The sequence below is a fragment of the Urocitellus parryii genome, chromosome 9, assembly GCF_045843805.1.
Source record: "Urocitellus parryii isolate mUroPar1 chromosome 9, mUroPar1.hap1, whole genome shotgun sequence".
In the NCBI taxonomy this organism is placed as follows: Eukaryota; Metazoa; Chordata; class Mammalia; order Rodentia; family Sciuridae; genus Urocitellus; species Urocitellus parryii.
Window position 1 is genome coordinate 63,424,595 of NC_135539.1, and position 27,524 is coordinate 63,452,118.

A 27,524-nucleotide genomic window follows, 5' to 3' on the forward strand; every position below is an offset into this window, starting at 1 on the left:
TAAGATCCTTCTCACCATGTGTGGTGGTGCACATTTGTAATCCCAGTGACTTAGGAGGCTGAGGTAGGAGGATCACAAGTTTGAGGCCAGCCTCAGCAATTTAATGAGGCCCTAAGCAATTTAGTGAGACCTTGTCTCAAAAGAAAAAATAAAAATGTGACTGGGAATGTGACTCAGTGGTTAAGCACCCCTGGGTTCATTCACTGCATTACCAATATTTTGGTGGCATAGAATTGTTCATAGTATTCTTTTTAAATTCTTTTTCATTTCTGATTAATAATTTGTTATTTGTTAAATCTCTGTAGTTTGAGTGATATTCTGGTTAATCTTTGTGTTGTTTTATTATTATTTTAATTCTGTTGTTAAATGCAATGAATATATGACTTACATGCTTTCAGATTTGTTAAGATGTGTTTTCAGTTCAGTTATATCATTAACTGATTTTGTACTTGTTGGATCTGTCCATTTTGGGTAGAAGAGTGTTAAAGTTTTCAATTACAGTGGCGATTCATTTATTTCTCCTTGCAATTCTATCAGTTTTTGCCTCACATATTTTGATGGTTTATTATTAGTCACATACACTGGAATTATTGACACCTTTATCATTATGTAATATCCCTCTTTATCCCTGTTAAATTTCTTTACTCTGGTTTATTCATATTTAATATTAAGTACTCCTGTTTTTGGGTCGGGGGAATTAACATTAGCATAGTATATTTTTCTCCATCTATTTTCTTCAAAGTGTGTATGCCTATATTTAAAGTAGGTTTCTTAAAGAGAGAATGTACAAAAGAGGAGAAAATCTCTGCTAGCTTCTCTTCTATCCTTAATATTCAGAATATACAAAGAACTCAAACAAAAAAGAAGAAAGAAAGAGAGAGAAAAAAAGAAAGAACGAACGAATGAACAAGCGAGCAAACAACACCCAAATAACCCAGTTGGGCAAATGCACTAAACAGACATTTTTCAAAAGAAGAAATACAAATGGCTAACAAATACATGAAAAAATATTCAACTTCTCTCTATTTAAGGGAAATGTGGATCAAATTGCAGACTGGAAATTTTATTGTACTCCAGTCACAATAGTAGTTATCAAGAATACAAACAATAATAAATGTTGACAATGATGTAGAGAAAAAAGGAACATTTTTATATTGTTGGTGGGATTATAAATTAGTACAATCACTATGGAAATCGGTATAAATGTTCTTCAGAAGACTAGGAATGGAATTACCTTAAGACCCAGCTATATCACTCGGTGGTGTGCCCCTATAATACCAGTAACCTTAAGAGGCCAAGGCAGGAGGATTGCAAGTGTGAGACCAACCTCAGCAATTTAGTGAGATTCTGTCTCAAAAATCTTAAAAAAAAAAAAAAAAAAGAGCTTGAGATGAACTTCCGTGGCGAAACACCCCTGGATGCACTGGTACATGTGCATGTGTGCACATGCGCACCAACACACACACACACACACACACACACACACACACACACACAATCATCATGCTGTAGCAATACATGCATACCCATGATTTTTAAAATAGCAGCACAGTTCATAATATAGTCAAATTATGGAACCAGCCCTTATATCCATCAGTCTATGAATAGATAAAGAATGTGGCATGTAGACACAATAAAATTTTATTCAGCTATGAAGAAAAATGAAATTATGTCATTTTCAGAAAAATGGATGGAACTAGAGAACATTAGGCAGAATAAGCCAAACCTCAGAAAGTCAGTGATCATATATTTTCTGTGCATATGCGGAAGATAGGACAAAGGGAAGCAAAGTTGGAGGTGGTAGAGAAATCTTATGAAAATCAAAGGGAAATTAGTATGGTAGAGCAACCAGGACCAGAGGGAAGGAGGAAGAGAGGAAAAAGGGAAATACTCTGGAATGGTATTGACCAAATTATATTGTCAGATAATTGTATGAATATGTAACAACAAATCCTATATAATTAGTTCTTGGATTTTTATGGGGTCATCTTTGTTTTCTTTTGGAGTATTTAGAGAATTGATGTTTAAGGTGATTCTTAAATAGTGACCGTAGTCTTTTCTATTTGTTGCCTTGTTTTTGTTCACCATATTTTTTTCTACCTTTTGTGATTTTAATCGAACATTTTAAATGATTTTTCCCTCTTTTTTTTTTTTTTTTAGGAAATCAGTTATGCTTAAAATTTTTTAAAAAACTTTTTTAAGTAGTTCTAGAGTTTGTAGTACAACCAATCTAGTCCACAGTAGTGTAAGTACTAGTCTGAGTTTATAAACAAATGTTCCCAATAATCTGCCTTCAGTTCCTAGTATTATTGCGGCCATTCATTTCACACATACATAAACTACATGTGCATGTATATAACTAATCATGTACATTGTTCCTATTATTATTTTGAACAACTCTTACTCGTTAATAAAAGTCACCAGGGACAGTGGTACATGCCTATAAATCCAGCTACGCACAAGGATGAGGCAAGAGGATCACAAATTCAAGGCCAGCCTGGGCAATGTATTGAGCTCATGTTTTGAAATAAAAAATTCAGAAGGCTAGGGATATTATTCAGTGATAAAGTGCCCCTGGATTTAATCCTCGGAACCCCCCCCCCCCGCTCAATCAATTAAAAAATAATATAGAACTGAGGGTGCAGCTTACTGGTAGAGGGCCCCCCACCCTGGCAAAAATTTTTGATTTATTTTCTTTTCTTTTTTTTTTTTTAAAGAGAGAGTGAAAGGGACAGAGAGAGAGAGAGAATTTTTAAATATTTATTTATTTTTTCTTAGTTCTCGGCGGACACAACATCTTTGTTGGTATGTGGTGCTGAGGATCGAACCCGGGCCGCACGCACGCCAGGCGAGCGCGCTACCGCTTGAGCCACATCCCCAGCCCCTTGATTTATTTTCACTTGTTTATTTTCTGATGCTCTTTTTTTTAAAAATGTAGGTCCAAGTTTCTAACATATTGTCCTTTGTCTTTTAAAAAAAATATTTTTTAGTTGTTAATGGACCTTTATTTTATTTATTTATATGTAGTGCTGAGAATTGAACCCAGTGCCTTACACATGCTAGGCAAGAACTCTTCACTGAGCTACAACCTCAGCCTGTATTCCTTGTTTTAAGAACTTTTTAACTTTTTAACCCCCCCCAACCCCCCCCCCCCCCCCCCCCCCCGCCACATACACACCTTTGTGGTGCCAGGGATTGAACTCAAGGCTTTGTGCATGTGAGGCAATACTCTACCAACACAGCTATATCCCCTGCCCTTTAGATGTCTCTTGAAGAATAATTTACTAGGGTATAGAATTCTAGGTTTTTAGTGTTTGTTTTTTTTCCTCTACCTACTTTAAATATTTCATTCTATTCTCTTCTTGCTTCCATGGTTTCTGAGCAGAAGTTACATGTAGTTCTCATCCTTGTTCCTCTATAGGCAAGGTATCCATGTCCATCCCGCCTCTCTCACATACACTTCTTCTTTTTTTTTTAATATTTATATTTTTTTAATATTCATTTTCTAGTTCTCGGTGGACACAACATCTTTGTTGGTATGTGGTGCTGAGGATCGAACCCTGGCCGCACGCATGCCAGGCGAGCGCGCTACCACTTGAGCCACATCCCCAGCCCCCATACACTTCTTTAAACACTTTTTTTTCCCCTTATGTGTTTATTTTCTTCAGTTTGAATTTATACCAAGTGTAGAGTTGCTTTGTTTTATTTATCTACTTGGTGCCCTCTGAGCTTCTTTGATTCGTGGTTCAGTTTTTGCCATTAGTTTGGGAGAGATTTCTTTCTTTCTTTTTTTAATATTGTGATTGAACCCAGGGACACTTTACCTCTGTACTATACCCCCAGCTCTTCTCTAATTTTCACTTTAAGACAGGGCCTCACTAAGTTGCTGAGACGGGCCTTTAACCTGTAATACTCCTGCTTTAGCCTCCTGCATCACCAGGATACAGACATGTACCACCTTGCCTGGCCTATTCTCTTCCTCTTCCTCTTTTCTTTTTGGCTTCTCAGTCTTTTTTTCTCTTTACTTTTCAGTTTTGGAGGGTTCTATTGTCATATCCTCAAACTCAAAATTTTTTTCCTTAGCTCCGTTCAGTCTCCTATTGATCTCAGCTTTTACATCTAAAAAAGCTTTTTTTGAGCTGGGCATGGTGGTGCATACCTGTGATCCTAGTGACTCAGGAGACTGAGACAGGAGTATCACAAGTTGGAGGCAAGCCTCAGCAACTTAGCCAGGCTGTGTCTTAAAAGAAAAATAAAAAGAGCTGGAGATGTAGCTCAGTGGTCAAGTGACTCTGGGTTCAAACCCTGGTACCAAAAGCCCCCAAATTAAAAAACAAACAAACAAAACTTTGTGTTCGAGGTTTTTTGGTACCAGGGAGTGAACTCAGGGGCACTTGACCATTGAACCACATCCCCAGCCCTATTTTGTATTTTATTTAGAGACAGGGTCTCACTGAGTTGCTTAGTGCCTCGCTGAGGCTGGCTTTGAACTTCCTATCTTCCTGTCTTTCTCCCAAGCTGCTAGGATTTGTGCCATCCTTGCCTGGCTGTGAGTTTGTTTTTAAAAGGTGTTTTGGCTTTGGAATGCTGGGTTGACAGTTTGTTTCTTTTACTACTCTCTTTTTTTCTAGGTGCTTTGTTTTCATGGAGATCGTTTTGGTTGGTTTGTTTTTGGAGGTACTGCAGATTAAAATTAGGTGCTTTTTTCTACTGAGCTACAATCTCAGCCCTTTTATTTTTTCTTTATGTTGAGATTAAAGTCTCACTAAGTTACAAGGCTGACCTCAAACTTGGTGATCCTCCTAGTAGCTGGGATTACAGGTGTGTATCACCACACCCAGCTGGTTTCATCTTTATCGTTGTTTTGTAGTGCTTATGACATTCCAAAAATGATAAATGTAGAGAAGACCCTCTGGCAGAGCCCAAGCAAGGCAACTGAGGATGTCCCCACCTTGGATTCTTGTGTTTTTACTTGAGAGGATTCTAGGCAAGACAAGAGATTCAGTAAAAGAATAGCAAAATTAATAGGAGGAAAGGGAACATGAAGAAAGGAAAGGGTCAAAGTGGGTTCTCTGGACAAGAAGAGTGGCAGTGGCCTTCACCAAGTCAGGGATTTTTAAGGATTTCCAGGGCCTATTGTTTTTGCCTTAATTTCTCATATTCCCTTAACCTGCTTATTACCTTTTGACTAGCCCTAAGCAAAGTTTTTGTGAGAGATGATTGTGACATAATTTCAGTTGTAAGGGAGGATCCTGGCTACCTGATTGGGTATGATAGGATCTTGAAACAGTTTTCTTAAGGGACATAATTACGGCAAGGATGGTTTTGACATACCAGGTCCCCATCCTCCAGGCCCTTGCCTGTTCCATTAGGCTCTCTGTCATTTTCAGTCACTCTTTATTGTCCTTTTCCTGTTCCTGAATTCATGGCTGACTAGCTACCTAACAGTAAATAAGCAGTTTGATAATGATCGGGTTTGGGTAGTTTCATGTGATTGGGGTTAGTTAAGCTTCATAAATCTGTGGGCTTAATGTTTTCATCAGTTATGTAATTTTTTCTGGTATTATTTCTCCCTTCCCATTTTTCTTTGGGTATTCCAACATAATGTAGATTAGGATGCTTAAAGTTGTTCCACAAATCACTGTTTTTTTTTTGTGTGTGGGTGTGTTGTTGTTATTGTTGTTGTTTATTTAAAATGTCTTCATTCTTTCAGTGTTAGATAATTTGTGTGCTGTGTTTTCAGGCTTGGCCTAGTTAAAACTTATGGATATGCTTGAATAGTACATAATTTAAAATTTTTAAGCACCATATTCTATATTCTGTTTACTAATGTTTAAAGGCACGTCCTTGTCATTCCTCTTCCTTCTGCCTCCTTTTTCAACAGTAGATAACAGAGCCTTATAGAATAATCTGAGACACCCATACCTTTTTTTAAAAAAAAAATCACATCAAGTGTTGATTACCTCTTACAGAATTATTACTTGATTCTAAATGTAATGTAAAATTTTTGTTTGAAGTTGGAAATATATTTTTGTTTCTCATTAGTGCTATTGAGTAGGTATATTGGGGTTGTATCTTCTTAGAGAACTAATAATTGTACTTAGCCACTAAAATATTATATGCATTCTAAATTACTCATTGCAAATCACAATATAGACCTATATATTTACACACTAAGTTGGAGACTCAATACAACCAAATAATCCAGTTTTATCCTTCTTTTTTTAAGAGAGAGAGAGAGAGATTTTTTTTTAATATTTATTTTTCAGTTTTTGGCGGACACAACATCTTTGTTGGTATGTGGTGCTGAGGATCGAATCCAGGCCACATGCATGCCAGGCAAGCGCACTACTGCTTGAGCCACATCCCCAGCCCCCAGTTTTATCTTTAAGGAGAAAGAACGAAAAGACTATTTTCTTCCTTTTTTTTTGTGGGGGTGGGGTGGGGTAGTGGGGATTGAACCCAGGGGCATTTAATCACTGAGCCACATTCTCAGTCCTTTTTTTGAATATTATTTAGAGACATGGTCTCACTGAGTTGCTTAGAACCTTGCTAAGTTGCTGAGGCTGGCTTTGAGCTCTCAATTCTCCGGCCTCAGTCTCCTGAGCCGCTGGGATTACAGGCGTGCGCCACTGCATCCCTGCGTCCCTGCACCCGGCAAGACTATTTTCTTTAGCTGAGTACTGTGTTATTTTTCTATCACTATGATAAACTAACTTAAACCATTAACTTGTAAGCAGGAAAGGTTTATTTTGGCTCACAGTTTCAGAGGTTCAGCCTGTTCCTTGTCCCCATTGTGGCACATTACATCATGGCAAAGCTAATGATCGAAAAGGTCTGCTTTCCTCATGGTGGCAGAAAAGAAGAGGGGGGGGGGTGGAAGGAACTACTTCCCAACATTTCCTTGAAGAGCATGCCCCCATTGACCTAATTCCTTTCATTAGGCCCCATTTCCTAAAGGTTCTACCACTTCCCGAAGGTTGTACCACCTCCTGGTCGCACCACAAGGTGGCAGTTAGTTAAACCTTTAGACACATGCTTCTTTGGCAGGGACAGGCCAGTCTAAACTATAAGCAAGTACCAAATGAAGTAGTTTGCATTTTGTGGTCCAAATTATATTTTTATGTGAGTTACTCTGTGAGAAGCATTTAGGATGAGAATCTGAGAAACCAATGGCTTTGTGAATTTAGTCTCAGTCTTGCTCATTGTCTCATTCAGCCCTTTTCATTTCCCTTTGCTTTTTTTTTTTTAATTTTTTAAATCTTCTTGATTTTGAGTTGATTGTTTGTAGTGGAATTCCCTAGTATTATAATTATCTTAGCACATTATTGAAAAAGTACTTGTAAATTAACTTTCAATATGGAGTTAAGGTGAAGATTCCTCTGAAACCTGTGTATCTTTGGAGGGGCAAATCATTATGTGAATTTTTTTCCCCTTAACATCCTTGGCTAACTTCCTCTCCCCCCATATTAGGAAGTCTGATATTTTTGGAAACTTAAAAGGTATGGGTTCTTGTTTTAAAGTAAAATGTTCAGTTGGGTTCAGGGGTACACACCTTTAATCCCAGCTACTTGGAGACTGAGGCAAGAAGATGGCAAATTCAAGGCCATCCTGGACAACTTAGCCAGACTTTGTCTCAAAATTAAAAAAAAAAAAAAAAAGACTAGGCCAAAGTTCAGTGGTGGAGTGCCCCTGGGTTCAGTACTGTTAATTAAAAAAAAAAAAAAAAAGTGTTCAGTTATGGCTTTAATGTGATATTTGTTACTGAATTTTGATTGTTTCTTTCATTGCTTTCTTTATAGTACCTTTTCTTCCAAATGTAATATTTTTATTGAATTTATGAACATAGTCATACTTTAGGGTGGAAGTAATGATATTCTGTTCAATAAATGGGTAAATTTCCCACCCCTAATCAGGTTGTTTTGTGGAAGTGAATAGTATATTTCCATTCATAGTACTCCACCACATTTTCTCTTTAGCCTTTATTTTATACTTGAACATCGTACATGAGTGAAGAAAACCACTGTTTTTTCTTAGATGACTTTTAAACTTCACTAGGTTATACAAGGATCAGATGTGAGAGGAATGGAGAACCTTATGATCAACTCAAGTAATTTGAAAAAAAAGTATTTGAAAAACGAGGTGGGGTAGTTTTCCAAATTGACCTGCCTAGCATGGAAAAGGTTCATGTCTCTAAAGTAAGCTATGAAGTTTCATCAGCTTAATGTGATTGGTTTGTTAAATGGCCATACTTACTTTGAAACCTTTGTTCTTTGTGGATTATAGTTTGTTAGAATAGTGACTGTTTTGTTTTTATGAGCTCATGTTTTTTGTATTTGATGATATCTGTTATTGGAAGAGAGATGATGGGTTTGGGAGTTGCAGCTGGGCACAAGTAGCAGGAAAATAGCAGTAAAGAAGGTTTACTTTTCACAGCGTTGGATGATTTCTCATATTCCTTTTTTTTTTTGTTGTTCCTGTGGTGCTGAGGATATTTCTTCTTTTTGAACATTGATTTTGTTAAAAATATAAACCGTTCTGAAACTTCATCACTTTCTCATTTTTAAAATTTCTTCTATGGGAAATTCACATTTGTGTATTTTTAGGGAACCCCCCCCATTTTTAGAGATTTAAAGTGAAAAATATTAACCAGGTACAGTGGCCCACTCTTGTAATCCCAGAGACTCAGGAGGCTGAGGCAGGAGAATTATAAGTTCCAGGATAGCTTCAGCAATTTAGTGAGACCCCATCTGAAAATAAGAAAAGACTAAGAATGTAGCTCATTATTAAAGCACCCTTGGTTACAATCCTCAGTACCCTAAAATATATAAGTGAATAAATAAAAATGAAATATATATACATATATATGTGTGTATATAAATATACACATATGTGTATACACACGAATGATCAGTTCTGTTCAAGGCACTTAGTGAACTTAAATGCACCGGGTGCTTTAGATGCTTGTGTGAATGTAACTATGACTTAGTCTTTTAATTTCCATTTTTTGTACATACCTTGTATTTAAAATGATCATTGAAAACTAGTGGTTCAGTGGAATCCTTATCTTGTTTTTTCCCTAATCATATATCTTGATCAAAGTGTGGGGTATTTGAAAATCACTTTTTAATAAAAATATTAACTCTGTAATTATAATTTTTTTCTCCAACTAATACTTGGGAAGAAGTGATTTCTGTTTCAAAGACATTTTTCTTTTTTTAAAAGGAGCCTTCATCTGAATGCTTTGAAAAGTCTTACTTTATACTGTGCAAGAGCCATATAATGGATATAGTCCCCTAATAGATTTGTAGTACCTTAGTTCTAAATATTGCCTTCATACTTTGTACACTAAAGCTTATTATGATTTTGTGGCTAGGAGATAATGTGTTGTGAAAAATGTTGTTGCTTGAGAAGTGATACCTTTGATGTCACTTAATAAATATGATTAATATGTACCTTTATTAATTGCTGCAATCTGGCTCTCAGATAGCAAAGCATTATGTATAGTTTTTTTGTTTTTGTTTTTAATAATAGTTCTAGGGATATAGCTCGATGGAAGTGTGCTTGTTTAGTATGTGTGAAGCCCTGGCTTTCAGCCTCAGGTCTGCCACTGGGGGGGAAAAAGGTATACTATACTGAATTGTTTTTACATAATTTTCTTAAACAGAGGGACTTATTTGTACTACTGAAAGTTTCATAAGTTTATCTTACAAGTTGAGTAATTATTATTAATGTGCCATGTATTGTTTTCTGTATCTAAATGTAATCAGTTCTTTTTTTCCTTTTACTTCCTTTAATGAAAATGTTAGACTTACACAAGCACTAGCAACAACTCTATATCTGGATCATTGAAGCGCTTGGAAGATACTACGGCACGATTTACAAATGCAAATTTCCAGGAAGTCTCTGCACACACGTCTAGTGGAAAAGATGTTTCAGAGGCTAGAGGGTCAGAGGGCAAAGGGAAGAAATCTTCAGCTCATAGCTCAGGTCAAAGGGGAAGAAAACCTGGTGGTGGAAGAAATCCAGGAACAACTGTGTCAGCAGCTAGCCCATTTCCACAAGGTATTAATCATGATATTTTAATTAAAACACTTGTTCTGATTATGGTGAATAGTACTTTTATTTTGTAAAAGAGTTTATTTTTTATTTATAATTAATGAATTGTTCTGGACTATTATATAATTAGATGATACAGTAAGGTTACTTTGAAGTCTAGTATTTTCTGTTAAAATATTTCTGGAACTTTTGGTATCTTTATGTTATAATTTATGCTTAAAAAGTTAAAATGTAGTTTTTATGTTTAGTTGTAGAATAAAGGTTAAGACTGGGGAAAGAAACAATAAAAATGGGAGTTTTTCTTTCTACCCTTTATAACAATCTTTTCTGTAAATTGTTTTTACTTACCTTTCCTAATTAAACACTAGAACCATAATTAAATATTAGAACAGTTAAACATTAGAACAATTGTTAGAGGATTGAACAATTTTTAGGGAATCCAGTACATTGTAACTGTTGATCAATAGTGCATTTATTGTGAGGCTTGAAGTTTGAAGTAAAATTTTACTCAGCTTTATATCTTCTGTAGTTAGGCTGTTATAGGATATCCAGTTAAATTTGAATTTTATATAAACTAAAAGTATGTTACAAATACTGTTTGTTTTTTAACCAAATGTCAGAATTAAATGGATATGCTGTTTTAGAGAGAGAAAAGTAACTCAGCCAAATTAATTAATTTTGGTGGTACCGGAGATTGAACCCAGGATGATTTTTGCGTTACCGGAGATTAAACCCAGGGCTGCTCTTACTACTGAGCTACATCCCCAGTCCCTTTTTGAAACTTTTTGAAAGTTCCATATCATTAGATTAATTATAGTACATAATCACCCAGTCCCTTTGTAAAATTTTTATTCTGACAGTTTTGCAAAGTTGACTATGCTGGCCTTGAATTTGGATCCTCTTGCCTCAGCCTCCTGAGTCACTCAGATTACAGGCATGTATCACTAGGCCTGACTACAGCTAAAATTTAGAAAGCATAACCCTGATTGGTTTTTATCATTTTTAATATGAATGTAAAATTTGGACAGTTAGAAACATTAATAATGTTGGAGGAAAATATACCATACGTGTCCCCAAAGGACTTTTTCCCCTAGAAGTAAATGAGAAAAGAAAATTACCCTATGAAACTTCTGCTAATAATAAACTTATAAAGAAAATCTAGCAGAACATTATTTGAATATGTAGATTACTTAGTTTGCTGACCTCTCCTTATAAAGTATATTCACATATTTATACAAGTAGTAATTTTTTCAGGTCCCGGATTTTTTTTTGTGTGTGTGTCTATTTAAGTATAAAATCAAATGCCAGATTTATTATTTTATTTGAGTAAAATTTAACATTTGTTGTTACTAGTGTGCCACCTTGAAGAAAATAAAAATAGTGAAACCTTAAATAAGCTTATATGTAATAACTTCATTCACATTTTGAGGGTGATACTGTCCGAATTCAGTTATATTTCTGCAGTTGATACTTTATTTCCAACTGTTAAATCACATTTTTAAGTTTTTCAGTAGTGAAAATGGAACTCAAGGCCTGGTGCATATTAGGCAGGCGCCCTATACCCCCAACCCTGTTTTTATTTTTAAATTTTGAGACAGGGTCTTGTAAGTTATAGAGGTTGGCCATAAACTTGTGATCCTCTGCTTAGGCCTTCCAAGTAGCTCAATTACAGGCTTGTGCCAATAAACCCACTTACATTTAAAAATTTTAATAATCCATGAAGTATTAATCTGTTTGGAAGAGAAATCACCCATTCTTGGGGAACTTCATAATATTTGAAGAATCTTTTCAGTATTAAAACATGGTTAACAATTATATGTTATATCTAAGATAATCTGTAAAAGTTTTAAACACTGAAATTTAGAGGTAAGGTATTTAATATAATTAGTTGATTTCTTCATAGCAGGTAGTATATGAATTTCAGAAAATATACATTTAAAGTATTACATATACTATTAAAGTATGCAGTGATCTTTTAATACCATCTATAAAAACAACCACAAAGTTTTAGAAGAAAGATGGTAACAGATCAGAATGTATAAGAACTTCTTTATACAAGGCCCTAGGTTGATCCCTAGCACCACTAAAACAAAAACAATTTCTTTATAACTTGCTACTTACATGGGAAATTGGAATAATTCTTAAATGACTGATGTAATGTGAATGGCCTCTTACTATGTTTTTCTGTACAAATGCCTGAAAATGCTCATATAAGTACAAATATTTTCTAAATTAATACAACAGATGTATTCTTAAAATAGTGAAGTTTTAGAACTACTAATACTTTTTAAAAAAAATATTTATTTCTTAGTTGTACACAATACCTTTATTTTGTTTATTTATTTTTATGTGGTGCTGAGGATCAAACCCAGGGCCTAGGTGAGCACTCTACTGCTTAGCCACAACCCCAGCTCCCTATTAATACTTTTTAAACAGCCATTTCAGAGGATGTTAAACTTTAAAAAATGAAAACCTTGAGACTTAATTTGAAAAGAAATTTTTGTGTGTAAAGGAAAAAATCTTTGTAAACATTTAGGTTGATTTGTTGAGATTAATTATGAATATAGTCTACAATAAAATTTAATACTTAGTTTAAAATTTCCTTTCCTTTCTACTTGAATAAAATACTTAAGAGTTTTTCTTTTGAAACACTCTAGTTGAAATACAATTTAGTCTGGTTTTATGAAATAAATAATATGTGTAGTCACAACTGAGTCTAAACATTTGCCTACTTCATTTGGCAAGCATAGAAGTGGTTTCATAAGATGATTTGGTGAACCAAACCTTTATTTCCTTACAGACTATATTAATTTTCCACCAGGTAATAAGAACCTTGAGGTTCTTATATCACAAAATGCCATGGTGAGCTGTTCTTTGGATAGTAAGGAAAAAATAAGAATTGTGAAAGAAGTTCATAAAAACTGTCTTTCCCATTATTTTTCCTTCCCTAAAAGGAATAGGAGAATGTTAGTGGTGGACTTTTCTTTATGTAGTTTCACAGAAAGTGGACCGAGAGAATTTAAGATGTAAATTAGACTACTTGTTACCATTATTTTATCATATCCATGTTTTCTTTGGGTAGATTCAGCTGAATAATAGCAATCACTGTTCTGTCTTAAAGTAAAAACTTAGAAATTATAACCCAAGAAATATTTTGGGTGGTTATTGTATTTTGGGGAACATTTATAATCATATCTTAAAGTATTTGAAAAATTAGATTTGCCAGACATTGCAAGGTCAGATTGTGGCCTTGTTGGGTCTTGCTTGACTGTCAGAAGGTGACTTTGCTTCTTCTTTAGTCCTTCATCAAGCCTATCCAAGGTGTTGTGGGTAGGGTGGGATGGTGGTGGTGGTGGTGGTGGTGTGGAGGGATGACTGAGGAGTGCTGTGGTAAAAGGTAGGTTAAATAAAACTTATATATTAGTAATTATATAAATGATAACTTGCAATTTAAAAGTGAATATTTAACACTATAAAATGACAAGTGTTTTTAATGAAGATAATTTTAGGTAACCCTTTTCAAATCTTGCTTTGTTATAATACTGATGTCCTTAATTTTATAGTTAAGTTTTTAAAAAGTCCTCTCTTCTTTTTGATGATTGTTTCACGTCTACTATTCATGGGAACTTTTGCATCCAATTTTTTCTCCCCCCCTTTTTTTATTTTTTACTACAGGCAGTTTTTCAGGAACTCCAGGCAGTGTAAAATCATCTTCTGGAAGTTCAGTGCAGTCTCCCCAAGATTTCTTGAGCTTTACAGACTCAGATCTGCGTAATGACAGTTATACTCACTCCCAACAGTCATCATCAACCAAAGATGTACATAAAGGAGAGTCTGGAAGCCAGGAAGGGGGGGTAAATAGTTTTAGTTCCTTAATTGGTCACCCTGCGACCTCAGCTATTGCACAGCCTAAAAGCTTTGAAAATTCACCTGGAGATTTGGGTAGTTCCAGCCTTCCTACAGCAGGATATAAGCGGGCTCAAACTTCTGGCATAGAAGAAGAAACTATAAAGGAAAAGAAAAGAAAAGGAAATAAACAAAGTAAGCATGGGCCTGGTAGACCCAAAGGAAACAAAAATCAAGAGAATGTTTCTCATCTCTCAGTTTCTTCTGCTTCACCAACATCATCTGTAGCCTCAGCTGCAGGAAGCGTAACAAGCTCTAGTCTCCAGAAATCTCCTACATTGCTCAGGAATGGAAGTTTACAGAGTCTTAGTGTTGGCTCATCTCCAGTTGGTTCAGGTAGGGATTTGCCCATCATTATTCTCTCTCACCTCAGCCCACTTCTGTACCCCAAAAAGTTTTAAACAGTTATTATGATAATATTTTGAATTACTAAGTGTTATCTAATTAGCATGACAGTTCTTAATTTTTTATTTCTTAAGAAAGTAAAAATATCTTACAATCTTAGAAACATAATTTGGTATTTAAATGTTTGGTACTAATCTGATGTTACTTATCTAAAAGTAGGCTGAACAGTTTATCCGGTCATTTATTACTTAGAAACACCTAGAATCCATTTCTTATGTGTGTTTTTGGTTTACTTTTCTAGTATTTTAAAGACCAACCCAGAATTCATATTTAGAATGTGAAATTTTTGGCATTTTTTTTCCCTTTTTCTTTTTTTGAGACAATAAAAGGGGATTTATTGAAACAAAAGTATACTGCCTAAGAGAGGGGCAGGAGGCTTACCCACTAACTCTTAGGAGGGTCTAGTATTTTGAACTCACTTTCTCTAAACTTCACTTTTTGCCTTTACTGTCTCAATAATTTTTCCACACAAATATTGTGAATTATTTTATCTAGAATATTTTTAGCAATCACATTTTCAGGATTATTAAAATAATTTATTAAAATAATTTGATTTTTTGTTTTCAAGTATGTTTAGTGATTTTACCATTATTTTTATTATAGTACACATGAGTTTATGTTGTTCATATCGTTGGTATGCTTCTGTTACTTTTAGTTTGTATATGAATATTTTCAGTTTTTAAAAGATTATTGAAAATACATGTTTTTAAGACAGTTGCTTTGTGCTGGGGATGTGGCTCAAGCGGTAGCGTGCTCGCCTGGCATGCGTGCAGCCCGGGTTCGATCCTCAGCACCACATACCAACAAAGATGTTGTGTCTGCCGAGAACTAAAAAATAAATATTAAAAATTCTCTCTCTCTCTCTCCTCTCTCACTCTCTCTTTAAAAAAAAAAAACAGATGCTTAACAGTTTTAATATTAACTGACGTGTTAGTGTTATCTTTTTAAATTGGATCTTGAATATGAGGTAAATGGTTTTCAAGAAATATTGATTATGAACTTTGTCTTTTCTGGTTTTATATTTCTTATTGAAATAATAGGACTTTAGCTAAGATTAACTATTGTTGGTTATGTTTGTTATATTTGTTGATGGGGAGTAGAGATAGGTATAGAGAAACCAGTACAATTCGATGGATGGTCATTATATTTCACATTATATATTTTATAAATGCACAATTTTGAATTTTTTTTAGTGGTGGAAATGCAAACCTTATTAGCAAACATAAGAACGGCTATTTCAAAAAAGAAAGGAGCATTATAGGTAAAGAGGAGATATGATGAATAGTAAATGCAACTATCGTCTGTGATGTATTTGATTTTGTTAAAAGTTTATACTTACTATTATTTAACAACTTTTTGTATAAAGGGTTGTTATTGTGTGTATTTTGTAGCTGATAAAACTGAGACTTTGAGAGGTAGATAAGTTGCCCAGGATTACACAGCCAGGGATTTCTTTTTATTTCTAATAAACAGCTTTGGTACCTGTAGGCCAGAACACACCCCACCCTGTGTGTGCATGCCCTCTTCCCCCACTGTGAGACCAGAACTAAATTTAAATAAATCTACTTATAAAAAATTGGGTTCATATTCTTTTTAGCAAAAGGCATAGTAATCAGATTGAGTACTTTATTGAGAAAATTAAGCCTAAATTTGCTTTAGTGGAGAGCGATCTTCAATAATTTTGAAGCATAGTCTGAATTTTCAGTCTGAAAATTGCTGATTTTTTTTGTTTTTGTTTGTTTGTTTTTGATTCTTGCATTACTGGGACTGGAACCTAGGGGCACATACTAGGCGAATGCTATACCACTGAGCTATATATCCTCCAACCCTGAAAATTCCTGAATTTTAGCACATATATTCAGATTAGTGTAATTAAATATTAACTTATATCCCTAAAAAGATCTTCTTAGTTGTTACAGATTTAGGGGAGATTTTGGGCATGGCAAGCTGTTTCTTAAGGGATGGTTACTTTTAGAGAATCATTGTTTGTGGTACATCTGTGGCATTAAAAAATGGATTTGTAATTCCTTTATCTTATTTTTTGCTCATGGTAATTTATGGGTGCTTTCCCAGAGATACCTTATTTCACAAAAGTAAATAACAAATTGAGCTTGCCAAGGAAGTTGGAAGTTATGTTAAAAATCACTCTGAAGATTGTAGTTTTGTTAAGCAATAATTATGGAATACTATCTCTCACTTAAAGCTATTTGACATAATATATTCTTTAGTTATTTTTTTTAATATTTTTTAGTTGTCAATGGACTAATTTATTTATATGCGGTGCTGAGAATCAAACCCAGTGCCTCACACATGCTAGGCAAGTGCTCTCTCTACCACCGAGCCACAACCCCAGCCCTATTCTTTAGTTCTATACACATTATTAGAGTATCAGATAAAACTCATTGTAAAAAGTATTCTTATCTAGAAGAAACTTAGCAAACTGTCATGTATATTTAGGAATTAATGGCTTCTTGAGTATAAGTTAAGAATTACTGACTACTAATAGACAGTATGTGCCACACACTGTTAAGCATTTAAGAAACATTTAGTCTTATTACTCATTATATAGAATTTTTATTACTCATTATATAGAAAAAGAAACTTGAGACAGATATTATAGCTCTAAGTGGTAGAGGTATGTGTATTCACTGAATTGTGAAATTTGACAGATGTTTGCTGTTGAGGGCCTAAAGCCACAGTAGTATAATGTCAGTCATACTTTAAGCAGAGAGAATCCATGAGTAAATTTGAACCAGTAATTTAACTTTCAGCAACAATATTTTCTTCTCATATGAAAAGTTAACTTTTCCATTAGACTAATATTAAATTGAGAAGGCATTTAGTAATTGTAAGAATAGGGATCTTTCTCCCATATAAATAAGTATAAAGGAGGAAATGTCTACTGTGCACTGCATTATCAAAAATTGTTTTCATGCCAGACACAGTGGCACATGCCTGTAATCCCAGCAACTAAGGAGTCTGAGACCAGGAGCATCATAAGCTCAAAGCCAGCCTCAGCAACTTAGTGACACTTTGTCTGAAAATAAGAAATTAAAAGGGTTGGGAATGTGGCTCAGTGGTTATGCGCCTCTGGGTTCAATCCCCAGAACCCTGCCACCCCCCAAATTGTTTTTATGATACTTCTTCTATAAGAATGATTTGCTTTAATGTCAAGTAAGTTGATAATTTAGTAATGGTAGAGAGGACCCTTGTAAGCACATGTTGGCATGATGTTATACCATAACATCCACTCTAATACTAGTTCTGTTATGTTTGTCATGTTCATTGCTCTGTCCCTACTGCCAACATAGTGCTTTGAAGATAATAAACACTAAACATGTCTTCAAAAAAAAGGAATGACTACTAGTACTAAGCACTGAGTGCATATCATGTGGGTAATGGTATCTCATGTGATTTTTATACTTGATCTTCTAAGTGTTTATCGTTAGGCTGCAAGTTAAACTATTTTATTTTTAAGGCTTTTGGTGTAGCATCATAGTCTATGAGGATAAGAAGTATTATTAAGTTTGAAAAAAACCCACAAAGATATTGAATTTTCCTTCAGAATAGCACAAAATGAAGTTCAACAATATTACCAGAAGAGAAAGTAAATGTATGTTTAGGGTATAAGCCTAATAGGAATAAGAAGCTTGAGTTTTTAGCATAGTTGGTAATATTGGTTAAATACGGTAGGATGGTTTCCTGGAGAATTGAATTCCACAGGCTGAATAAATAATCACCTAATGGTGGTCTTTCTCCTACAGTAAGCATTCTGGTCTTAATTTTGGTAACTTATCATTTAAAAAATTTCTTTTAGTTGAAAAGAAAAACTTTTGCCCCATTTAGCTTATAGTAATGGTAATAGCGTTCATTTAAAAAATTTCTTTTAGTTGAAAAGAAAAACTTTTGCCCCATTTAGCTTATAGTAATGGTAATAGCGTTATGTTTGAGCACTTAAATGTTTCTAAAGAATGCTTACCTTTAGGTACTATAGTTCATTCCAGATAGGACAGCTGCTATTAGTATTACTATTTCTCCTATTTTATCATACTGGGACATAAAACAGAAGTAGAATCAGATTCTAATGATGTGATTATCTCTTGGAATTGTTAAAAGCGTGACTTTTAACAATAATCAGAATTCCATCATAACGGGTTCTAATTGTAGTAGAGTGTAGATATTTATCCTAGAATTTCTAGATAAAATTAGAATAGAAATTCCTTGACCAAATAAGGAGTTTACAGGAATTTTATCTGATCAAACGGTTTGGATTGTAACATTTTCATTAGAATTGAAGTACACCCTGATAAATGGCCTAATGTTTTATAATGACTTGTAAGAATTATTATTCGTATTTTGTTTTGAGTGACTGCTATAGGTTGTTCACGTTTTGACTTTTAGATTATATTAAGATTTTGATTGAATTTCTTCCTACAGATATTTTATTGGGATCCGAACAACTAGGTACCCAGTCTTTTGAGTACTGTAGCATTTGGAAGAGTTAACATGCTGAACTTGTCTTATTCCTTTTTCTGGGGTTTATCTTCATTATATTATAAGAATTTATGATTTACTAAAGTGAAAGTTCTGCAACATTTTTTCCAAAACAAAAATCAGGATGTTATTTTCTCTGAGAAACATCTCATTCATCAAATGACAAGAGGTCAACATATTTAGTATTAACTTATTTTCTTGTAGTGTACTGTTTCTTTTCAAAAAGTGTAATTCACCAAATCTAAGACTTAAGTTGTTAAATATAGATAGCACTCGGGCCATATTGTTCCTAAGATCAGCTATTTGGAAATGTATTTCAGGGGTGAAACTCTTTAGTGGTGATAAATGCTACAAAAGGAGATTTTGGAAATATGCTCTCTTGATTGAGATCAATTTTATAGAACAAGTTGTTACAACTTCTACTAAAATTAAAGGTTAGAGAGTTTGAGTATAAGCCCTTAGAACTGTCAGTTTCCTTATTAAACATACTTCTATATCATTTCTATTTAGGTTGGTAAAATAAAACTGAAAGGTATTTCCCTGGTAAAGTAGTTCTATTAGTGGTATTGATTCTGCAAGCAAATAAGGGAATTATAAAGATACAAATCTTAGTCCAATAAACTCTCTTAATGTAGACTAGGGATTAGGGCAGTTTGTGAACATAATATTAAATGTATCTTACTGACTCCAGTTCACAATTTTACAAACCTTGATTATCTAGGGTCATAAATGAAAATTATATATCACATTACATACTCCTGAGTCTAGGAAATAACTTGGAATTTGTTCGTTTGGAAAATTCCCTGATTTTATTTTGGTTTTGGACGATTGGAGTATTTGTTAGTGCCATACCATGGTTGCCTTTCTGTAAAAGTGCTCAATTTACCAGGCCAGGCATGGTGGCACATGCTTGTAAACTCAGGAGGCCGAAGCAGAAGGATTTCAAATTTGAGGCCAGCCTGGCCAACTATCTAAAAAAATAAAAAGGGCTGGGAATGTGGCTCCGAGATTAAGTGCTCCTGGGTTCAATTTCTGATACCAAAAAAACAACAACAATTATAGAAGTGCTGGATTAAAGGCCAGATTAGCCATATTTCAGTTTTTTCCCCCATCACTAAAATACTTCTGCTATTATGAATGTCCTTTGATTATTTTTCATCAATATTCCAAACAGCTGCTATTTTTTTATATAATGGACGATGTCAAACACCTCAGCAGCCACCTACCCTTTTAAATCTTACTAGTATTATATTTGTTAATGAGGCATTAAGATGGAGAATTCCCCACGATGCCTCATTTTTGAGTGTCACCTGGGAAGGAGTTAAGCCAAAGCCTAAATTGTTTCTAGATGATTGTTCTGAACTTGACTAAATGTTTGAATTTTTAAAACTGCATTTCATGTAACTTTTTTTTTTCTCCAAACATTACAGTAATTACAGGTGTGTGCTGGCTTGTTTTTACCTTGCTTTGTCTTTCTTTCTACCTCAAGTTACTCAGAGTAGACATGGTTAGACTAGATTTATGAGGAACATATGTTGGCAGATGTGTGAGTGATGGTTCTGGGAACCTCTCTTGTACATACAGTTCCTAAGGGGCATCTTTTGGTTAAGTAATATCCAGGGAATTCCCAGCTATCCCTTTAACTTTTTGCCAAGTGTTAGCTTTAAGGGACTATCAGTTCTTCCTAGCAAGCCAGATCTTTTGAGTCACTCACTATCTTGATCTTGGTTTTATCATTTATTTTTCCCTTAGCATGCCATATTGAAATTTATTTTCCATATTCTGAGCAGCTTTTACTTTTAAGCATTGTTTTATTGTTTCAGGTCACTCTGCTTGTTTTCCTCATTTGGGTGGAATAAAATAGTAAGAGTAATATCTCATTTATTCACTATCTTTGTCAAAAATAAAAGGTATAAGGAAGTGAACTAAGTGTAATTTAATGAGTTTTATACTGTTGTATAAGTCATTATGGATTTGCTTATGTATAAACTAATTATAATTCTTAAATTGTAATTTCTAGTCAGCCACAGTATTAAACTGTATTTGATAAATTGTTGCCATCTAATGAATTATCTAAAGTCTCATTGCTAACTATTCTCTCATTAATGAAGTCATTTGTTATCAGATACTTGTTACACAGTTTTGTTTATAAGCCTTTTTGCCTTTTCCTTACCCTTTGTTACATAAAATAAATTTGTGAAAATTCCATTATGTTTGGTTCTCTTCCTCTCATATCCTGTTAGCTTAAATTTTTGTTCCTGCAGTTTGGTTTGACCCACTTAGCTAGCCTTTTAGTTGGATTTCCCACATTTTTCTAGTCTATTTCTTATTCTCCCTTTGAGTCACTGGCAATTTCTTTGCTGATTTCTTTCTTCTCCCTCCCAACAGAAATTTCCATGCAGTATCGGCATGATGGAGCTTGTCCAACAACTAGTAAGTTGTCCAACTGGGTTGGTAACCCTGGCTTTTTGACTTTTACTTTAGTGCTTTTTCTAGTATATTTGTCTACCTTTGAACCTCTGAATTTTATTTTTCAAAATACAGTTTTTAATTTAATAGATTTGTTTCTTCAAAGATAACATAACAGCTTTGTCTTATGTTCAATATTGTATTACAGTCAAATTGTGGGCAAATTTAAGTTGTTGTTGGCCTTTTAATATAAGTACTTCCATTGTAGAATTGTGACTTCTGCCCTTTCATAAAATATTTTCAGTATTTTGGCTTCCATTAGTCTTAATAAAAATTTTCAGTATTTGTGCATTGGCTTAGATTCTGCACATGTTGTGACTTCTTATACTGAAGGTTGGGAAATGAGAATGTTTGACATGATATAATGAGGTTTTTTCATTGTAATAAATACTGTTGTACGTGTCCTACTGTAGATTTACCTGTATAGAATTACAACTTATAGAGACACATTTTTATCAAGACATTGACATATTTTAAAAAATGATTTAAAGATATATATTTATTTATAAAGATATATATTTATTACACTAAGAAATTGTCACCATAAAGGCAATAAATCTAGCATCTCAGTTTAGCACGTAATATATTGGCAAATGGAATACAGTGTTTAGAAATCTTTGTTATATAAAAACTGAGTGAAGCTTGAAGTTATAATAGTTCAAGGAGAGACTTAATGAAATTTTATTATTCTGATGTAGTCTGTGCCTATGTATTTCTTTTGTGTATTTGAAAATGATCTTAACCTGAAGTCCTTTTTTCCTCACTTAAAAGCTTTCTCAGAGTTGCTGAATGCAATACACAATGGTAAGTTTTATTAGACTCTTCTCTGGTGGTTGATTTATCTCTACAAAAGTTGCCTTTTGTAGATAATTCCAGTTGAAAGCTAGCATGTTCTATTGATTATATGAAACCCAGGGATGTGTGGTGAGTCAGTTGTTCAACACCTCAGTGAAAACTTTGTAGATTGCCTATAGGAGGATGAAGGTCAATGTAGTTCATCAGTTTGGCTTTTATTGTCTCTCTGTGTGGCAGAATGATAATAATGTTCTAAGTTTCTGAAAGTCTTTTTACGTATGCAAATAGTTTTTCTAGTTCTTTTGAGTTATCTCTTGCCAGGGCAGTTAGTGATTAATATCTACATTAGGAATTTGCTACATCTCACCCCCATTTGGAATGTGAATTCTGTTTTTTGGAATTTTGATTTATTAATGAATTGTATACTTTTATTATGTACCCTTATGTTTCACTTAGTGTGTAGGTTGCAGACAGCCTTTTAAATTGTGTCTAGTTTGACTCAGGTTTTATGGTGGAGTTGCATCTTTTCCTGGGATGAATTCTGAATCAGCATGTAAGGCAAATACTGTCACTTCTCATTTTTGTGAAATTTAAAAAAAATTTCTTTTAATTGTACATAACACAATACCTGTGTGTGTGTGTGTGTGTGTGTGTGTATATGTATGTATGTATGTATGTATGTATGTAGTACTGAAGATCAAATCCAGTGCCTCACACATGCAAGGCAAGCACTCTACTGCTGAGCCACAAACCAGAGCCCCACATTTTTGTGAATTATAATGAGGATCAATCTTGTAAAAATGTGGTAGGATTTCTTTAGCTTTCCCAAGCACCTTCCTTTATCCTTTGAGCTTGAAAAATACTCCTTTTTTTAAATCTAGTGTCTCACTTTGTTGATTTTATTTCTTCAAGATTGTATATGACTCCAATAATTTTTCGGGTACATTTTCTGTGACTTCATGAAATATTGCATATTTTGCTAATGTAGTTTAATTTGTGGCCAATTGGCATTGTGTTTGGGTTAACAGTAATCAAGAAACCGAAGGCAAAATGAGCATCCATAGATGCTGTTTCATTGCTTTAAGGGTGTGGGCAGTCAAAGTGGAAAATTTGTAAGTGATCATTTTGTTAATACATTTATTTATAATTTTTGCTGCTCTATATAGCCTGTAACTTATAGGCTTAGCTAATGAATAACAAGAAGCTTCTGAGGAAAAAGGGATTGAACATATTCTTGAGAACAAACATGTTAACATTTTGGAGTAGAGAAGTATAAAAGCTGAAGAAATTTAGCATCTTTTTCAGTTGTATAGATACATTTAGACTTGTTCTTTAATTGATGAAATATTGGAGGCCCTGATATAGTTAAAGGAAAATAAACATCATAGGGAACAATTGTGAATGAACTGACATACATCCTTTGATGTTATTATTCACCGACAAAAGTACTAGATTGTATTAATTCAACAGGACAGTTGACAAGCACTTGATAATACTATTTCAGACACAATCTTCTAAAACTCAAAATTTTAAAGATTTGCTGATATTATTTTTATAATATTAATTTATTTAACCTATTTATTAATGTAGTAATGTGATGTTTTAGTATCTGTGTATGTTATATAATGTTTAACTCAGGTTAAACATATATGGCTCCCCAAACATCATTTTTTTTAATGGTGCAAACTTTTCAAAATCTTTTCTTCTAGCTTTTTGATATGTATAATACATTATTGTGTTCTATAGTCACCTTACTATTCAGTAGTACAGCAGAACTTCTGGTTCCTATCTGCCTATAACTTCGTACTTGATCTTAATGTTTATGTAATGTTAAAAAATTTAAAGTTGTTGTACAGCAGATATCTAGAATCTTTCTATTTTGCAATATTGAAGTGATATACCTATTAAACATCTCCTCATTTCCTCCTTTCCCAGCTTCAATATAATGTTGACTGGAATTGGTGAGAGTACATATCCTTGTATTTTCCTTTCCTCTACAGAGGAAGTTTTCAGTTTCTAATCATAAATATGTTGGCTGCAGGTTTTTCCTAGATGCCCTTTATTAGACTAAGGAAATTTTATTACTGACTCAATCTTTTTTATTTGTTTTGGGTTCATTCTGAGTTTCTCTTTTGTCTCTTCATGTTTATTAGAATTTGCCCATTTCATCTATAATGCCTTAATTACTTTGCATAAGATTATTCATAGTATTCTTATAATCCTTTTTATTTTTGGTAAGGATAGTACTAATAACCTCCTTTTATTCTGGATTTTAGTAATTTGAGTTTTTTCCATTTTTCTGAAGGTTTGTCAATTTTGATGTAAGAACCAACTTGTGATTTTGTTTTCTTTATCATTTCCTAATTTTATTAATCTCTGCTCTAATGTTTATTATTTCCCCTTCTCTGTTTACATTGATTTAGTTTGCTTTTTCTAGTTTCTTAAGGAGAAAAGTTAGGTTGTTGATTGAGATCAGTGTTCTTTCTAAAAGTAGGTTGGGTTTTTTGTTTTTTTTAAATGCCGGGTGAGGTGGCTCATGCCTATAATCCCAGTGGCATGGGAGGCTGAGGCAGAAGGATAGAAAGTTCAAAGCCAGATTCAGCAACTTATTGAGACCTTGTCTCCAAATTAATAAAGGGCTGGGAATGTGGCTAACCCCTGGACTCAATCCCTGGTACCAAAAAATAAAACTAAATGAAAATAGGTCTTTTATGATGTCTGTGCCTATTCCTTAATTGTTTTTTCCTCTAGTGTTTTCTCCTCTTTCTTACCCCAGTCACATTCCATTGGAAAACATATTCTCGCTACTCCCTGCTGCTATCCCACCTCCAGAACTGTGAACCCAGTCAAGTGTTCTACCACTTTCTTTTTTCTTTTTCTTTTGAGACACTTTAGCTATGTTGCCACGGCAGGCCTCAAACTAGAAGTCTTCCTGCCTCAATCTCCTAAGGAGCTGGGAGTACAGGTAAACTGCTGTACCTGGCTCAGAAAATATATGTCCTTCAGCTTCAGCTGTCATCTGTATTCATTAGCTCTCCAAATCTGTGCCTCCTAAGTAGACTTTACTCCTAAAATTCTAGACTCATATTTCCAAAATACTAATAATCCTTAGTTCTTATTTTCTTCTCTAATCTGTTTTATTCTTTTATTTCTCATCTCTCTATGGTACTCAGCCACTGAAACCAGACATACACTAGGAAGTTAATCTAAATTCTCCCATTATTGTCTTGATCATTTCTTTAAAAACATTTTTTTCTATTATTTATCAGTTTATTTTTTTCTCCTCTTTTCACTGCCTCTGCTTGATAAAGTAGAACATGATTTGTCATCTGAACTTGCTTCTTAAACTTCACACCATTAACTAATCCCTTCTCTAGATGCTTGGCAAATTGATGTTCTCTCTAAAATAGAAACCAGAGTAGGCACTGTAGCAAATGACTCTTAATTCCAGCTACTCAATCCAAGAGGCTGAGGCAGGAGGATTCTAAGTTTGAGTTCAGCACAGGCAACCTGTCTCAAAATAAAAAGGGTGGGAATGTATCTCAGGGGTAGAGCAGTTGCTTGTGGTGGGAATGTATCTCAGGGCTAGAGCAGTTGCTTAACATGCATGAGGTCTTGGGTTCAATCCTTACTACTGGGGAAAAAAAAAAGCAAGCAAACAAACAAAATACTTTAAAAAATGCAAATCACACCTTTTCACACTGTCTTAAAGGATTTTTTGGTACTTAAAAGATAAAATTAAAAGTCTTTAGTATGGCATATGAAGTTTTTCATAATCTGGCTCTTTCTTGATTTTCCAGTCTTATCTCTTATCCAACTAGTATCAGTGTAAGCTACTTATAGTTTTTTTTTTTAATATACTGTACTATTCTTTGCAAAATTTGTGGTTTAGATTTTGGTTGTATTTGTATCAAGTAGCATTTAGTAAAAGTGGCACAGTTTTATCTCCTCTAAGTTTTTCTTTTCATTCATGTTTCTAGAATTATTAACATTCTTTTAAATATTTTTGTAATGGTGTTCTATTATTTTCTTCAGTCTATCTCTGTTATTCTTCCTGACAATTATTTATGTTTCTGTGATCTATATCTTGGTTATATTTATCTTAAATTTTTGAACTTGAAAACTGTTTTATTAGACAGTTAAGATTCTGGTTGGTTTTTATCATTTACTATCTAGCATTTGATATATTGTGTTTTATATAGAACTTTATAAAATTAAATTTTATTTGCTGAAACTTGTTCTGAAAAAAATAGTCACAGACATTGCATTTCAAGCAAACATCTTGATTTGATGGTTCTAAGATCCATTAATTTGAAAAATTAATCAATACAAAGAAAAATATTTAGATACTTCCCAATCAAATGAGACACAGTGGGATGAATTTTAGATGCTGAGAGAAGTTCAAGGAACTTAAAAGTTAAATAAATAATGTAGAAGTTATTGACCCAGCAAAATAAAAAGAAAGCAGTTGGACTGGGAATATATAGCACAATGGTAGAGCTGTTGCCTAGCATGCACAAGGCCCTGGGTTCTTATCTGCAGCATAACACACAAACATACCACAACAAAACATATTTTTAAAAAGTAGAGTCGTATGAGGTATATAATGCAAAAATCTTTTAGGAAATTTGTTAACTTATTTGAAACCAGTTTGGAAAGGCAAAATAGTCATTTAAATGTATTTGAAAAAAAAAAAAAACTATATGAGGGGTGAACCAATATTTGGTTTTGTGGTGGTACTTTATTAGAATTAGACAGTTTTGAAGAGAGTACAGATTTCATGATACTAATAAACTATAAATTTAACTTCTGTTTTACTTAGATACATTTAAATACTTGTAATGATTATGAAATAAGTAATATGTATAGAAATATTACAGTTTTTAAATTTTGTTCTTTTGGTAGTGGGGATTGGACTCAGCTGCTTTACCACTGAGCCACACCCCCATGATGCTTACATAATTTACACTTATACAATAAATCATCATATCTCAGGATATTACAAGTGCTCAGTCTTCCCCTCCCTCCAGGCCCCTGTACTGGAGATTGAACCAGGGCAGACTTATTAGGAAAGCATTCTGCCCCTGAGCTAAAACCCAGCCCTCTAAGGTTGTTCAAATGTCCATGAATTGTGAATCGTTCAATAAGAGTTAATTAGGGGAGAAATGGGATCTAGACCTGGAGCATATTAAAAGGTTACAAAGAATATTGGTAGAAGGTTTGGAATGAAACCCGGAAGAGTTACCTGAAAGAAAGTTAAAACTTTGAATTGCTCTCTTTAATCACAATCTAAAATGAAGAGAGAGATGTTTATTAATAGAAGTTCTAAGGTATAAGATAGAGCTATATGAGTTTGAGGATGACAGAACACATAATGGAATGGTATTAAGCTAGGG

At 33.9% G+C, this 27,524-nt stretch overlaps 1 protein-coding gene across 5 annotated transcripts in view; it reads left to right on the plus strand.

Moving 5' to 3' along the window:
- Mllt10 (MLLT10 histone lysine methyltransferase DOT1L cofactor) overlaps nucleotides 1–27,524 on the plus strand; it is a 190,230-nt gene that overhangs the window by 113,697 nt on the left and 49,009 nt on the right. For 4 of the 5 annotated variants that reach the window (XM_077802629.1, XM_077802631.1, XM_077802632.1 and 1 more), the window contains 4 exons: nucleotides 9,810–10,065; nucleotides 13,735–14,301; nucleotides 21,253–21,297; nucleotides 22,105–22,137. In XM_077802629.1, the coding sequence (XP_077658755.1) occupies nucleotides 9,810–10,065; nucleotides 13,735–14,301; nucleotides 21,253–21,297; nucleotides 22,105–22,137 (901 nt within the window). The remainder of the gene's footprint in view (nucleotides 1–9,809; nucleotides 10,066–13,734; nucleotides 14,302–21,252; nucleotides 21,298–22,104; nucleotides 22,138–27,524) is intronic. The other variant, XM_077802633.1, reaches the window with a different exon arrangement.